We start from the raw sequence: 15,315 nt of genomic DNA, 5'->3' as shown, positions 1-15,315 counted from the left end.
TTTCAAAATAAGAGTCCCCCTGCAGACATGCAAAACGTCGGGAATATCGCAAAAAAAATTTTTTTCACTTTTGCAGTACAATTGTTTTTCAAAGCATTGCAGCCTCCTCTGAATTTTTTTGAGATAATTTGCTGTATTTTATTTGCAATATTGTATTATTTATACCAGCATTTATTTTGAAATATACACAGATACTGGTGCAGTATGTTGAATGCTATTGTGTAGGCTATATTTAAATAAATACAATTTTAATAAAATACAAAAAATGTAAATGGGTCTTGTGCTGGGCAACTGGTTTAATACATAGTACTAGTGACTCCTTACTCCACCCACACCTTTCACTGCAACGCAATACACGGTATATGGGATACTCATTGGCTTGTAGAGAGAAATTTTCTACCTGTCTCAGCTAAAGTGGGATGGGAAATACTCAGTAGGGTCTCTACTAACCAAATATGTGTCGTTTTGGAGGGGGACTGCTGCTGGCTGAGAACTAAGTGCTGCTGGGTATGTCCAACAGTCCCACTCCAAAACAAACCATCATATTTGGTTAGTAGAGACCCTACTGAGTATTTCCCACCCCACTTTAGCTGAGACAAGTAGAAAAGTTCTCTCTACAGCCCAATATTCTCAACATACCAGTGTCAATGTTATCTTTTTTCATTATTGGTATAAAAATAAATAATTAAAAAACATATTTGGGATTTGTTTTAATAAATTACTCATTGCTTTTTCTTGTTGTCACAATAGAAGTGGCCATTGATTACAATTCAATATCTTTTGAATGAGTTATCCACATCGCAACGTTTTGAAATGCGGGCTTTTATTTTAAACTTGTTACTATTACCATACCGAAGTGACGTCATCGTTTGTGCTGTTAGCAGAATACTAGTCTCCTGCCTCTTGGGTGAAGGTTCGTTGTGGTGACTGGGTAGCTAGCTACTGTACATTGCTGAACCGAAGAATCGCTAACAATGTCGCGGGTTCTTGTTGGAGTTAAACGTGTAATTGACTATGCTGTCAAGGTAGCTACTTCCCCACTGTCTTGTATTTAAAAGCAATTCAACATTTCACGTGCAGAATTTCCATTCGATACGTCCTTTGCTAGCTAGCTAACTACTAGCTGACGTAAGGTGGCTGGATGGATGAAGGGTTAGGTTAGCAAGCTAGCATTCATTGTTTGAATGTCAAGTCTGTTCAACTAACAACCATAACTGCAAGGAAAATACCAAGGTCATTACAGGGTTGTCTAGGTAATAGTTAATGTTAGTTAGCGTGCTAAGATACTTGTAGAATTGGCTAAAACGATAAACAACTGTCAAAATAAAAAAAGAAAGCTAGCTAACCCCATTGTGTAATACGTTACACGTTTGGCTGCCATTCTTTGTCAACACAGCCCCATGTGGTCAACTAGTCATTATTATACACAGGTGAAATGTTAACTAGAATCTAGATAATTATTTGCACATTATGGTTTTGTCATCCTGGTCAACAGGCATTGCTGTCAGTGTCTGGGCAATGTGTGTGAGACACAGTCTGGGCCAGTCATGTATTATGAGATGACTAATGTACAGTACCAGTCAAACGTTTGGATACACCTACTCGTTCAAGGGTTTTTCTTTATTTTTACTATTTTCTACATTGTAGAATAATAGTGAAGGCATCAAAACTATTAAATAACACATATGGAATTATGTAGGAACCAAAAAAGTGTTAAACAAATCAAAATATATTTTATATTTGAGATTCTTCAAATAGCCACCCTTTGCCTTGATGACAGCTTTGCACACTCTTGCCATTCTCTCAACCAGCTTCATGAGGTAGTCACCTGGAATGCATTTCAATTAACAGGTGTGCCCTTTTAAAAGTTAATTTGTAGAATTTCTTTAGTTTCTTCAAGTGCAGTTGCAAAAACCATCAAGTGCTATGATGAAACTGTCTCTCATGAGGCCCGACACAGGAAAGGAAGACCCAGAGTTACCTCTGCTGCAGAAGATAAGTTCATTAGCATTAACTGCACTTCAGATTGCAGCCCAAATAAGTGCTTCACAGAGTTCAAGTAACAGACAACTCAACATCAACTGTTCAGAGGAGACTGTGTGAATCAGGCCTTCATGGTTGAATTGCTGCTAAGAAACCACTACTAAAGGACACCAATAAGAAGAAGAGACCTGCTTGGGCCAAGAAACACGAGCAATGGACATTAAACTGGCGGAAATCTGTCCTTTGTCAGATGAGTCCAAATTTGAGATTTTATATTCAGTAGGGCATACCATAGCAAAACTCTTTGAAACAGAAAATGTATTAGCATTTCTTATTGGAGTCCAGGTAGTCCCACCCTTTTTCAGTAAGTTTTCTTCTGTTCAGTGCCTAATGAAGACAACCCTGCCCTCTCCCTTAGATCCGCGTGAAGCCCGACAACAGTGGGGTGGTGACAGATGGCGTCAAGCACTCTATGAACCCCTTCTGTGAGATCGCTGTGGAGGAGGCCGTCAAACTCAAGGAGAAGAAGTTCATCAAAGAGGTGGTGGCCGTCAGCTGTGGGCCCACGCAAGTAACGGTAAGAGTGACAGGGTGCTCTGGCCTGGCGACACCATTTTGAAGTCGGTGGTGTATTCAACGATGCGAAACATTTTCCTTATTCTACATGACATTCTACATATCTGTTCTACTCAATTCATTTCTATCCGAACGTTCTGTAGCATTAGGCTACATCCTCCTTAACAGGCCTTCAATAGCTAACATTTGGAGGGAAGCCTTGGATCTTGTTTCTTAATTAGGATAGCTGTCATTATGTTTTCATTCTATTGTAAGAAACATTCTGCAGTTGGTCACCTCCAACTTGATTGTGCTAATGATTGTATTATTCTGTAATTGTTCTCAGATGGTGTTCATATACAGTGGGGAAAAAAAGTATTTAGTCAGCCACCAATTGTGCTAGTTCTCCCACTTAAAAAGATGAGAGAGGCCTGTCATTTTCATCATAGGTACACGTCAACTATGACAGACAAATTGAGATTTTTTTTCTCCAGAAAATCACATTGTAGGATTTTTTATGAATTTATTTGCAAATTATGGTGGAAAATAAGTATTTGGTCACCTACAAACAAGCAAGATTTCTGGCTCTCACAGACCTGTAACTTCTTCTTTAAGAGGCACTCCACTCGTTACCTGTATTAATGGCACCTGTTTGAACTTGTTATCAGTATAAAAGACACCTGTCCACAACCTCAAACAGTCACACTCCAAACTCCACTATGGCCAAGACCAAAGAGCTGTCAAAGGACACCAGAAACAAAATTGTAGACCTGCACCAGGCTGGGAAGACTGAATCTGCAATAGGTAAGCAGCTTGGTTTGAAGAAATCAACTGTGGGAGCAATTATTAGGAAATGGAAGACATACAAGACCACTGATAATCTCCCTCGATCTGGGACTCCACGCAAGATCTCACCCAGTGGGGTCAAAATGATCACAAGAACGGTGAGCAAAAATCCCAGAACCACACGGGGGGACCTAGTGAATGACCTGCAGAGAGCTCGGACCAAAGTAACAAAGCCTACCATCAGTAACACACTACGCCGCCAGGGACTCAAATCCTGTAGTGCCAGACGTGTCCCCCTGCTTAAGCCAGTACATGTCCAGGCCCGTCTGACGTTTACTAGAGTGCATTTGGATGATCCAGAAGAGGATTGGGAGAATGTCATATGGTCAGATGAAACCAAAATAGAACTTTTTGGTAAAAACTCAACTCGTCGTGTTTGGAGGACAAAGAATGCTGAGTTGCATCCAAAGAACACCATACCTACTGTGAAGCATGGGGGTGTAAACATCATGCTTTGGGGCTGTTTTTCTGCAAAGGGACCAGGACGACTGATCCGTGTAAAGGAAAGAATGAATGGGGCCATGTATCGTGAGATTTTGAGTAAAAACCTCCTTCCATCAGCAAGGGCATTGAAAATTAAACGTGGCTGGGTCTTTCAGCATGACAATAATCCCAAACACACCGCCCGGGCAACGAAGGAGTGGCTTCGTAAGAAGCATTTCAAGGTCCTGGAGTGGCCTAGCCAGTCTCCAGATCTCAACCCAATAGAAAATCTTTGGAGGGAGTTGAAAGTCCGTGTTGCCCAGCGACAGCCCCAAAACATCACTGCTCTAGAAGAGATCTGCATGGAGGAATGGGCCAAAATACCAGCAACAGTGTGTGAAAACCTTGTGAAGACTTACAGAAAACGTTTGACCTGTGTCATTGCCAACAAAGGGTATATAACAAAGTATTGAGAAACTTTTGTTATTGACCAAATACTTATTTTCCACCATAATTTGCAAATAAAATCATAAAAAATCCTACAATGTGATTTTCTGGATTTTTTTTCTAATTTTGTCTGTCATAGTTGACAGGCCTCTCTCATCTTTTTAAGTGGGAGAACTTGCACAATTGGTCGCTGACTAAATACTTTTTTCCCCCACTGTATAATTTTGAGAACCCCACCGCTCAAGCATTTGTATTGTGTGTGTAGGAGACCATCCGTACTGCACTGGCCATGGGGTGTGACCGCGGCATCCACGTGGAGGTGTCAGGAAAAGACTACGAGGCCATGGGACCCCTGCAGGTCTCCAAGATCTTTGCTGCCCTGGCCAAGAAGGAGGAGGCCTCACTCGTCATCCTGGGCAAACAGGTCATCCGATGCAATAGATTGTGCCACTGCCACACCAATGCCAGTTGACTTTGAAATCGAACCTCATGATCTCATGTAATGCTCACTGATTGTGTTGGTATTTTTTGACAGGCCATTGACGATGACTGTAACCAGACGGGTCAGATGACGGCAGCCTTGTTGGACTGGCCTCAGGTCAGTTGTGGTTTCTTCTTGTTGTAATCCTTTCTCTCAGCAGTAATCACTAAATTGATCTCAGAGCATAGAGGTCTTGTTTACTGTTAACTGCTGACTTGAATGCCACTGCTGTCCGGACCAGGACCTTTTCTCATGGTCTTTATAAGCATTAGCATATCGTCTCAATGTCAGGTGAAGGGACCAGCTGAACTAGCAGGCCTTAGATTATGTCACTGGCCAGAGATAGTTATCAGGGTAAGACGAGGCTAGTTTGACCTGGCCAGATCTACAGTCAACACGGTCTGCACTGAAAAGTAGACCATGAGGCCAGTTAAAGGGCAAAATTAGGGTGTATTTACATAGTTAAACCACCAGATGTCACACTTGGATTGCCTCGTGGCCTACAATGGGTTTCCAATTGTCAGGTAACATAGGAAAGAAGGCTTTGTTTTTGCCCTACGACATGATAATGAACATAGTGTTCTACTCAAAGCATTTGTTATAAGTTATAATTTCAAAGAATATTTCATCTCTGTGGATTATGACATGTACTAAATGTAGGACCTCCCATTCTTGCAGGGCACATTTGCCTCTGAGGTGACCATCGATGGGGATAAGGTGAAGGTGGTGAGGGAAATCGACGGTGGTCTAGAGACCATCAAGATCAGCATGCCAGCTGTCCTCACAGCAGACCTTCGACTCAACACCCCCAGATACGCCACCCTGCCCAACATCATGGTAATACACACACACACACAATGTACATTTCCTCACAAAGTGTACACACACACAAATATCACTTTATATTCTCATCTCATTCTCCCTCCACCTCCCAGAAAGCCAAGAAGAAGAAGATAGCCAACATGAAGCCAGCGGACCTGGGGGTGGACATGGTGTCGCGGGTGGAGGTGTTGAGGGTGGACGAGCCCCCAACGAGACTGGCCGGAGTGAAGGTGGAGACGGTGGATGATCTGGTGGCCAAACTCAAGGCAAACGGAACAATCTAGAAGCCCTGTGGGTGCCAAATGGGGAGTGCAGGGGACACACAGAGGGGTGAGTCTCAATATCTGAAAACAGTATGACTGTTTGAGATGATATTGGTTACCCATTAGAAAATGTCTGAGGGATTCTCAGCATGACAGAGCACTGATCCCGAGTGGCGCAGTGGTCTAAGGCACTGCATCGCAGTGCTAGCTGTGCCACTAGAGATCCTGGTTCGAATCCAGGCTCTGTCGTAGCCGGCCGCGACCGGGAGACCCATGGGGCGGTGCACAATTGGCTCAGCGTCGTCCAGGGTAGGGGAGGGAATGGCCGGCAGGGATGTAGCTCAGTTGGTAGAGCATGGCGTTTGCAACGCCAGGGTTGTATGACAAATTGCCTCAACTGAAAACACAGACCTTTGCCAAAGTGTACTTGACCAAGCTCAGTGTTTCTGTCTCTATTTGGCTGTAATATGTAATTTCCCCCCTTCTTTTGCAGGTCTCTGTCTGAGCGATGGAACAAAGTAATTTAGCAAACATGGAGGACTGGTTGCTTAAGGCAGAACCCATCGCCACCCGGCCCTCTGTGTTTAACTCTGACTCTGATAGTAGCCTACTGACCTGGAATGAAGGGATACTGAGAAACACTGTCCGATAGGAACCCACACAGCCCAGAGGGTGAAGAGGGTCCGTTTTTATTGTGCATTTAAATTCACATGGTACATCTGTATTGTAATTCATGTATCTTCTCTGTGAGTATAGGTAACTAGATATGGAGAACCTAGACAAAAAAAATGCACTACTTCCAAGCCAGTAATGTAAGTCAGTAACTTTCATTCACCCATGTTTCTGTATGTGTTGCACTGTACATTCAACAGAGTGTCACAATAACATTTTCATCTGTAACATGGGCCTATGAAAACCCTATCACGAAAATCTACATTGACACATCTGGGCTATGCAGTTTAAGTTGGATGCTATGTGTAAATAAGAACCTAAAGTTGCAGAGTTGAATGTGCATTCAGGGTTTGTGATATGTCTACTGACTTGATTTGTATAAAGTTTATATAAATATAATTATTTCTGGGTTGGGTGGCAGCTCCGGTTGGACAGTGTCTCTCAGTAGATGGTCAAAAACACACGCAAAGTTTACTTTACCATAAGCGCCTCTTCTGTTTAGATTGTACAGGATCCTACCATAACAATAAATATACCTTTTTCATATCTGCATCTGCTGTTTTCCACTGTCATTCTATGTTGCTGTATTCTGTCTTTCCACATCAGTGTTTTGGTTTTAAGATAGTCTCTTGAATAGCTAGTACTTCGCAACAACCATCCAGTCATTACAGTGCACATTCCAAACCTCCTAAATCCCAGAGGAAGATGGTACTCCATCTTAAATTAAGGAGAAGCTAGACTGAGGAAAGTGGATTATGGGGACAGTGTCAAACCCAAAACTAATGTAACTGAGATCATTATTAGAAGTGGATTAGAAGCCGAATGTCACACAATCCAAAAACCAAGCAATCTGAAAGAATATTAAACTTGTCTGCGTAAATACATTTTATGTGAGTTAACTTGGCAATGCAAGACCCAAAGACAAATTGCCCCCTTTTCAGATTTGGTGTCAACCATGTTTCCCTAACTGTGTAGCTAAAGCCATTTTATAATGAGAGGATTTGCTTATATGGCCCAGGTTAGCCAGTGTGAGGAGTTTGCACCATGTGAAAAGTGATTGTATTTGTTTTGGAACCGGACTGCCTCCTGGGCACAAGCCAGGTGGCCCATTCAAAGCCACGACGAAGTCTGCTCAAAACAAAAGTGGTGTAGCCTAGGCTAGTGGCACATGGAGTAATGAGTAGGATTCTGTTTTCACATGCAAAAGTGATTGCTTTTCATAAAAATGCTTTATCTGCCTTCCCAATGAAAACTAGTTTGAAAATTCAAACATAACATATATTTTATGGAAAAGAGATGTATGTTTCTAGATGATGCACCGTGCTGCCTTGTTGACAACCTGACCAAGCCGCGCAGATCAGTGTTCGATTTGAGAAGGGCGCTCCTCCCTCACTGCTTTTTCCCCTTCACGTCACGGCCATCGAGGGGTGCACTGCAGCTCAGGTTAATAGAACTCCCTCAATGACACTATACTATTTCAGTGGTAACCAATAACTGGGGTAGCTGTGTGTGTGGTTGGCCCACCCCTCGCTCCTTGGAACCAGACACCAAGGTTGTGTCTCCAGAGAGGAAGAGAGAGGCCCAACTCTGCGGGAAATCTTTCTCCCTTCAGCAGGTGGCGTTGTTTCGCCCACCAAGCAAGGCGTTTTTGTATTGATATTAATGAGTGTCGAATTTGGTAAACAAAACATTTTATGGCTTATTTGCTACGTGAGGTTTATTTGATCAAGTATAAGTTACGTAATGCTTAAGTTATTACGAGAGTACTGATAAGTAGGACACGTAACAGCCCGGCAACTTTGAGAAAAAAACACTTTATATCGGAGTTGTCTCAATGGCTGGCTATTCATGGCATGAGGCTAGTAGCATAGCGTCGCCATTGAATACAGGCTGTTGACGTCAACAACTCTCCTCGAATATTCAGAAATGAATACAATAATGAGATGTATCCACCAATCCAAAGACAGGATAGGCGGGAGCTAGGCAGCCCAACCGTGCCGCTTTGTGGACAACGACTCCCGTTGTTAGGGCGGAGAGACATGTACTGTATCTTGTCAGTATATCCATAATCTTTGGTGTCTCCCAGAAGACAAGAGCCATAGGTGCTGCAAAGAATGCAGTCCAACCTGTTACCTTTCATTAGTCAGGGCATTTTGTTACAGTGGTCCTGAAACACATAAATGTATGTATGGTAAATCACCATACACTAGCCTACACCTTTTTATTCTCTGCTTTCTCGCATTACTGTTTGGTTGAATATGCCATTCTAGACTAGTTTACCTGTAGATATTGATATAGTAAAGAACGTCCCACCTCAACAAGCACAGTCACTTTTGCATTGTTTATTGAAAGTTTTGCTGTAAAAGTAAAGCCCACGTTTACCAATATTTTTTTGTAGGCTTAATAATGCTACTAATTGTTGCAGACGGAAAATGTATTTTTAAAAGGCTGGTTTTAACATGAGGCGTGGTGGTACTCACGTGTCCACAATCAAGGCTTTGACATCGACACAGGTGAATTGCTCTCGAATCTCAATGACTAATAGCCCGGACAGCTCGAGAGTGAAGCAAGGTTGAGTGCAATAGAGGACACACAACGCAGGAGCGATTGTATTAGTGGTTTATCGAACTTACCCCAGATGTTTTAGTGGTATCTTAAAAAGCTAACATTTGGAATATTTTTATGTGAAAGCTGTGAGCAATTTATGGTTTCGGAATTCGTGAAAAAAAAAAAAAAAGTAAAACCAAAATGTTCTCGCACCAGTTTGGTGTCAACAAATGGCACATTTTGAAGGTAACTCTATTGATATTTGTGATTAGAGGTAAGTTTCAATTCATCATGCTGTTTAATTTAGTATGAAAGGTGCAAATAAACAAAACTAGCCTGCTTTCCAATACGCCTGCACCGTAATATTGTGAACCTATAAATTATACAATTAACAAATTATTGATTCGCCTAATTAACTACCCAATAAATTATGACCATATAGAATGTATCATGAGATGATTGAGATGTTTTTTTTTTTTTTTGGGGGGGGGGGGATTTAGTTACAATACGTGACCATTAATCAACTTTGTATTAATGTTAACAATTTCAATTCCTTTTTGCTTCATTATGATCAACTACAGGTGTAAACTGTGACTTGACCATCTCTCCCCCGGGAAACTCGCTGGTCAACGCCACTGTTGGCAGCAACGTGACTCTGGTAGTGGCCATCAGTGGTGCACCTGACCCTGTGGTCAAATGGAATATGGGGAGTTTACCTGTGGTTACCTGGACCCTTGGCTCCAGTGTTCCACCAGACATATCCGCCATTCACCGTGATGTGCTGAAGATTGAGGCCGATGGGTCCCTCACCTTCCAAAATGTGTTGTTTGTCTACAGTAACACCTACACAGTGGACATAGTCAAGTCTGGATTGAAGACCGTCTCAGCCACATTTGTGCTAAAGGTCTATGGTGAGTATTGGGCATTTGGTGCCGGTTTCCCAGACCCAGATTAAGCCTATTCCTTTACTAAAAAGCAGTTTCAATAGAGATTCTCCTTTGAGCACACCTTTTAGTTGAATATTACACATATTAGTTGAAGATTAGACTTAATGTAGAGGTTAATCATGTTAGGATACCCGTTTAAGGAATTCTGCAGCTACATTGTCCTCCTCACCATGGAGAAGCAATACGGTTTGTCCATCCATCTGTGTCCTTTACCCCAACTGTTGCTCTCCTTTCTGCTTTCAGACTACATCCAGAATGTGTCTGTGAACACCGAGCCTGCCGAGGCCATAGAGGGAGCCGGCAAGTTCACTCTTCAGTACAGCACACTGCAGGGAGAGGCCGACCAGTGGAGGTGGTACTTTAACAGTGTGGAGATACAGACCAACTTCCACTACACGGTGGGCCAGAAGAGCCTGGTCATCCTTCAGCCCAACCGGACCGACACAGGACTTTACACCTTGGTCCTGACCAATCCTTTCAGCACTGTCACGTCTCATAGGAAAATCACTGTTCTCTGTAAGAAGGAAGTGGTTGAATCTTGCCTTATTTGTCCAAAGCATTAGTCTGAACATGACTTTTATTCTAATTTTTTACTCTACTTTATTAGTTAACAGCACAATTTTCCGTCTTGTGCACCTGTAATTACTCGCATGTCTCTAGTTTTGTAGTTGAATACTTTAACAATCCTTTACTGAAAGCAACATGTTTCCCTGTCTCACAAATCCACTTTACCACGTCTTTATTTCCTTCAACTCCTCTATATGGAACTCGCATGTGGAAATGACAATAGTCCTCCTCACTTTCTTACTCTTCTACCTTACACTGAACTAAAAATGCGACCAGAAATGACATCCACTTTAACCAGCCATTTGATGACACCAATATGCCCTTAAATGGTCATCTGACTTCCCCCTTTCTCTTCCACTACCTGTCTCCTGTAGATGGACCAGACGAGCCCATGCTTGGAGCCAGTCCGTCCCAGGCCTTCTTTGTTTCCGGAGATTCCCTCTCTCTCTCCTGTCAGGCCGAGGGGGTTCCCCAGCCCTCCACCTCCTGGATGTTTGGTGGTCAGACCCTGCCTGTTTCCCAAGGAGGAAGTCTCAATCTGACCAATGTCCAAACTAGCCAGGGGGGTATATACACCTGTGTGCTGGTCAATGAGAACACAAGAACGCAGCGCAAGAGGAACTTGACGGTCAACATTTATGGTAGAGTATTAGCATCTATTGAGGGGCAAAGTATTGTTGCTGGAGTGTGACACGGTACACATGCTTTGCCTTGTGTTGTTTGATATCATTGGTCTTAGCATAAGGGGTCTTGAAACATCTGGATTATCTGCATTAGTTTAGGGTGCAAGTGTTCTAATTATGCCCCCTCCCCCTTGTCTTCCTACCATCACAGAGAGCCCGACAGCCAGCCCACTGTGCTCAGTCAATGCAGTGAACGGAAATGTCGACCTGCAGTTCCACTGCCAGTGGCCAGGAGGCACGCCAGAAGCCCTACTGGCCTTCCCTGCCTTGAACAACGCCACCAGCGGTGCCGGAGACTTCAGCCTGACTACGCCTGCCTCTCAGAACTTCAATGGGAAAATGGTCCTCTGTATGGCCTATCACCCCCTCCATCAGACACAGTGCAATATTACTGCCAGTGAGTTACTTATTCCCTATTCCATACTAGACTTTGTAAGGTCCAGGCATTTTGCAGGTTTGCACAACAAACATAATGTTTGAGAATCACACAGTGTAACTAGTGGTCTCATTCCTCCTCAGCTGGTCCTGCAGAGTTCCTACCGATGGTCTTGACCACAGTGGACCAAGATGGTAAAATAGTGGTCACCATCCACTGCAACAGCCATGCCACGCCCAAGGCTATGGTCACATGGTCCAAAGGTAGCGAGCTCTTAGCCAATGGGTTGCAGTACCAGATCAACATGGACACTGCGCAGCTCAGCATCCACAATTTTAACACCAGCACCGCTCACCTCTACACTTACACCTGTAACTGTAGCAACCCACTGGGCAACAATGGAAAAAAGACTCAGTTACTGGGTATGTCAGTTTCTCAGACGGTGGTTAACAGCCTGTTTTTCTTGGGTCATGGATAGAGTTGGCGTGAAATACATGGTTTTGTTTACTTGGTGGGTCACCATGAAATTTGAAAGGCTTTATGTAGGACACTACGCAAAAACAAAGAAATTGTGATCCACTGTTATAGTAGTGTTTTATATCCCTCAAGTAACACCGCTAACACAGTAGTTACAGCATGTGGTTAAACATGCATAATGTGGTCTCTGTGCTGAGCACTGGGAAGGAGTTGTACTGTATTTAAATGACTGGAGAATCAAATGTTACCTGAGAGTTCTAGAGCACTAGATTACTAGAATAAAGCAGAACAATGGGGTCTTAGACTGTGTAAAGAAAAACATGCTTTTTTTACACAAAGCGCCATAGTCTCCCTCTCACCCCTCTCTCCAGGCCCCACCATCTCAGATTCCAGTCTTTTCCCTAATCAAGATGGAACCATCGTCACAATGACCTGGGAGGTCCCTCCCACCTCTGTGATTACAGGTAAAGCTGATGACGTACCTATGCTGACAAATGTTCCTGTAAAAATGATATTGACAGAATATATTTCCCACAATTTAGGCATGTAATTTTATAACATGGGAACCTCTCAATTGTTGAATGGCTTTTGATCTCACTGCTGAACTAGTAGACCTCAGCAATATTGGTGCTGGGAAAAGATGCAACTCCAAACACAGGAGATAGGGGTGTACTGTAAATATTGCTTAATGACTGAGACCATCTGGACTATCCGGCTTTGCTCTAGAGCGCACAATGCTTTGGTGTGAGAAACTGAAATTGTAGCCTAAGAGGTCTAAACCTATTTTTTTTAAACGAGCCTGCTATTTTCCTTTTATGTCTTTTTCGGTCTATAAAGCTGTCCTCAAGCAGTTGGCTGAGAATCTTGTATAATACTACTCAGTAGTGTCAGCTTTGGGATACAATTTGACATTTTACCTGGTTTTACATGTATCTTGGCTGTAGTTAATGTCAAATTATATGGAATATCCCTTTAAGTACTGCTCAACACTGGTTTCTGTCCCTCCGTTGCTTTGAAGGCTTTGACATACAGATGAGCGGACCAGACCTAAGTGGCAATAAAAATGGCGGCCGAAGTAAAAGAGCCACAGAGGGATTCCGGAGCATTCAGCAGAGGCCCGGATCCTCCCGGAGCACTGATATCTCTGTTCTGGATCCCAAATCCACATACTACTTCCGGGTCATCCCCATTGCTGGCAGAACTCAGGGGGAACCATCAGGGGTGCAGAGAATTGGACCCGGTATTTGAACTGACTTGGATCATTTTCCTATTCAGGTCAGATCGTTTGGGAGGTGCTAATCTGTTTCCCACTTACTAGTTGGCTTGGCATTGTTCCATGTGAAGAAATTAATTAATTTATTTATAAGATAGTCGGTTGTATTTTTGAAAGAGACTGAGGAATGAGCTGCATGTTAACATAATGAAGTGACACAGGTAAACCTCCACATGATGCTGGTAAAGTTAAACTTATAGTCAACGTTATGCTTCCATGTCACCTTTGACACATCAGTGGAGAGTCGGCTCTGTGAATGCTGCTCTAACAGATTGTACTGTGTGTGTGCGCTGGTGTGACAGGTGGTCTGAGCAGACCACAGATTATAGGCCTCGCTGTCGGGATCCCCTGTAGCCTCCTCTTCCTCCTCCTCCTCATCGGCCTCATATACCTCTGTGTCAACTGCTGCAGGAAGAAACGTAGGAGCACTACCCTCAATCCCCTGATCTTCCTTCCCGTTTTGTTATCACATCCGGAATCAAGTGGTTTTCACTATAAAATGCTGTTTCTGTTTTATAGGTCAACAGAACATATATCCCGTGCCCAAAGCAGTGAAGGTAATGCCAGTAATTGGGAAATGTGTTATTGCACAACTGTCATGTTCCTACCTGTACTGTAGAGCTCATATTCTCTTGCGCGCGCACTCGCTCGCGCTCTCTCACCCCATGCAGGCGGTGTCAACCCAACCAGACATAAACACTCCCAACCATCTGCTGACTGGAGGATTCAAACCACTGCCTGATTACAACAGAATAACATTACAAGTGGTAATTCACCCCGCCTTGTCATGACACACTTACAAAACATCTACACATCAGGGACCATATTCACAAAGCATAGAAGAGTAGGACTGGTGATCTAGGATCAGTTTTGCCTTTTTAAACCATAATGAATAACACTCCTACTCTGAGACGCTTTGTGAATATGGGCCGTGTGGAATTGCTATTGGGTTAGAACTGTTATATAGAAATGTAGGAGAGTGACATACAAGATGTCTATTCAGAAATGATTTACCAGCCATACTTTGTATCTGATATCTTTTCCAGGCTCCGTCTGAGCGGTCAATCCCTCTCCCCACGTTTGTCGCTCCTCCCCCTGTGAGAACTGCCACAATTGTGTAAACTGAATGAAACTGTCATTTTCACTGTGATATGCAATTATTTTATGTCCTAAATGTTTTTATATTTTATATTCTTAATATTGTTTTATCACTAACTTGAAAAGCTCTTGTGTATATGGGGATATGATGCTCTCTGTAACTGCAAAACTGAATGAGGTGTTTTTTAATCAAGATTGTGTTTCTGCGTCAACCAAATTGAATATACATGTATATCTAAACTCCAATCTTGTTGATCAGCAAACTTTGCACTGGTATTTATTTTCAATAAATCTTATAAAAATGACTGTCTATTGTGTGTGTATGTATGTGTGTGTATATGAGTGTACAAAACATTAGGAACACATGCCTCCTTCCATGACAGACTGACCAGGTGAAAGCTATGATCCCTTATTGATGTCACTTGTTAAATCCACTTCAATCAGTGTAGATGAAGGTGAGGAGACAGGTTAAAGAAGGATTTTTAAGCCTTGAGACAAGGATTGTGTATGTGTGCCATTCAGAAGGTGACTGGGCAAGACAAAATATTCAAGTGCCTTTGAACGGAGTATGGTAGGCGCACCGGTTTGTGTAAAGAACTGCAACGCTGCTGGGTTTTACATGCTCAACAGTTTCCCATGTGTTTCAAGAATGGTCCACCACCTAAAGGACATCCAGCCAACTTGACACAACTGTGGGAAGCATTGGGGTCAACATGGGCCAGCATCCCTGTGGAACTCATTCGACACCTTGTAGAGTCCATGCCCCGACGAATTGAGGCTGTTCTGAGGGCAAAATGGGGTGCAACTCAATATTAGGTGTTATTAATATTTTGTATATTCAGTCTAATGTAATTG

General features: G+C 42.9%; 2 protein-coding genes across 2 annotated transcripts; both read left to right on the top strand.

The window, feature by feature from the left end:
* The first annotated feature begins 885 nt into the window (after positions 1–885).
* LOC311140295 (electron transfer flavoprotein subunit beta-like) lies at positions 886–7,044 on the top strand. The gene is made up of 7 exons (XM_084175284.1): positions 886–1,025; positions 2,402–2,560; positions 4,520–4,678; positions 4,790–4,852; positions 5,414–5,572; positions 5,671–5,887; positions 6,314–7,044. The coding sequence occupies exons 1-6, from the start codon at positions 975–977 to the stop codon at positions 5,839–5,841; spliced, it is 762 nt and encodes a 253-aa protein (XP_084031410.1). The 5' UTR covers positions 886–974; the 3' UTR covers positions 5,842–5,887; positions 6,314–7,044.
* A 1,984-nt stretch (positions 7,045–9,028) lies between these two features.
* Positions 9,029–14,765, top strand: LOC311140292 (V-set and immunoglobulin domain-containing protein 10-like). The gene is made up of 12 exons (XM_084175278.1): positions 9,029–9,313; positions 9,621–9,950; positions 10,230–10,502; positions 10,928–11,194; positions 11,388–11,633; positions 11,756–12,034; positions 12,461–12,553; positions 13,108–13,329; positions 13,665–13,781; positions 13,882–13,919; positions 14,034–14,129; positions 14,409–14,765. The coding sequence occupies exons 1-12, from the start codon at positions 9,241–9,243 to the stop codon at positions 14,481–14,483; spliced, it is 2,109 nt and encodes a 702-aa protein (XP_084031404.1). The 5' UTR covers positions 9,029–9,240; the 3' UTR covers positions 14,484–14,765.
* The last annotated feature ends 550 nt before the right edge of the window (positions 14,766–15,315 follow it).

This window comes from Coregonus lavaretus (assembly GCF_964263955.1).
Source record: "Coregonus lavaretus genome assembly, chromosome: 13".
Taxonomy (NCBI): Eukaryota; Metazoa; Chordata; class Actinopteri; order Salmoniformes; family Salmonidae; genus Coregonus; species Coregonus lavaretus.
Note: the sequence above shows the minus strand (reverse complement) of the source record. Positions and strands in the feature narration are given on the sequence as shown.

What these genes read in the sequence shown, in the direction of transcription:
- LOC311140295 (XM_084175284.1), top strand. Translation starts at nt 975, where the DNA reads ATGTCGCGGGTTCTTGTTGGAGTTAAACGTGTAATTGACTATGCTGTC. An exon ending in CCTTGTTGGACTGGCCTCAG is followed by an intron (nt 4,853 to 5,413) that starts GTCAGTTGTGGT and finishes CCATTCTTGCAG; the next exon opens with GGCACATTTGCCTCTGAGGT. An exon ending in CCACCCTGCCCAACATCATG is followed by an intron (nt 5,573 to 5,670) that starts GTAATACACACA and finishes TCCACCTCCCAG; the next exon opens with AAAGCCAAGAAGAAGAAGAT.
- LOC311140292 (XM_084175278.1), top strand. Translation starts at nt 9,241, where the DNA reads ATGTTCTCGCACCAGTTTGGTGTCAACAAATGGCACATTTTGAAGGTA. An exon ending in ATTGATATTTGTGATTAGAG is followed by an intron (nt 9,314 to 9,620) that starts GTAAGTTTCAAT and finishes GATCAACTACAG; the next exon opens with GTGTAAACTGTGACTTGACC. An exon ending in TCCCACCTCTGTGATTACAG is followed by an intron (nt 12,554 to 13,107) that starts GTAAAGCTGATG and finishes GTTGCTTTGAAG; the next exon opens with GCTTTGACATACAGATGAGC.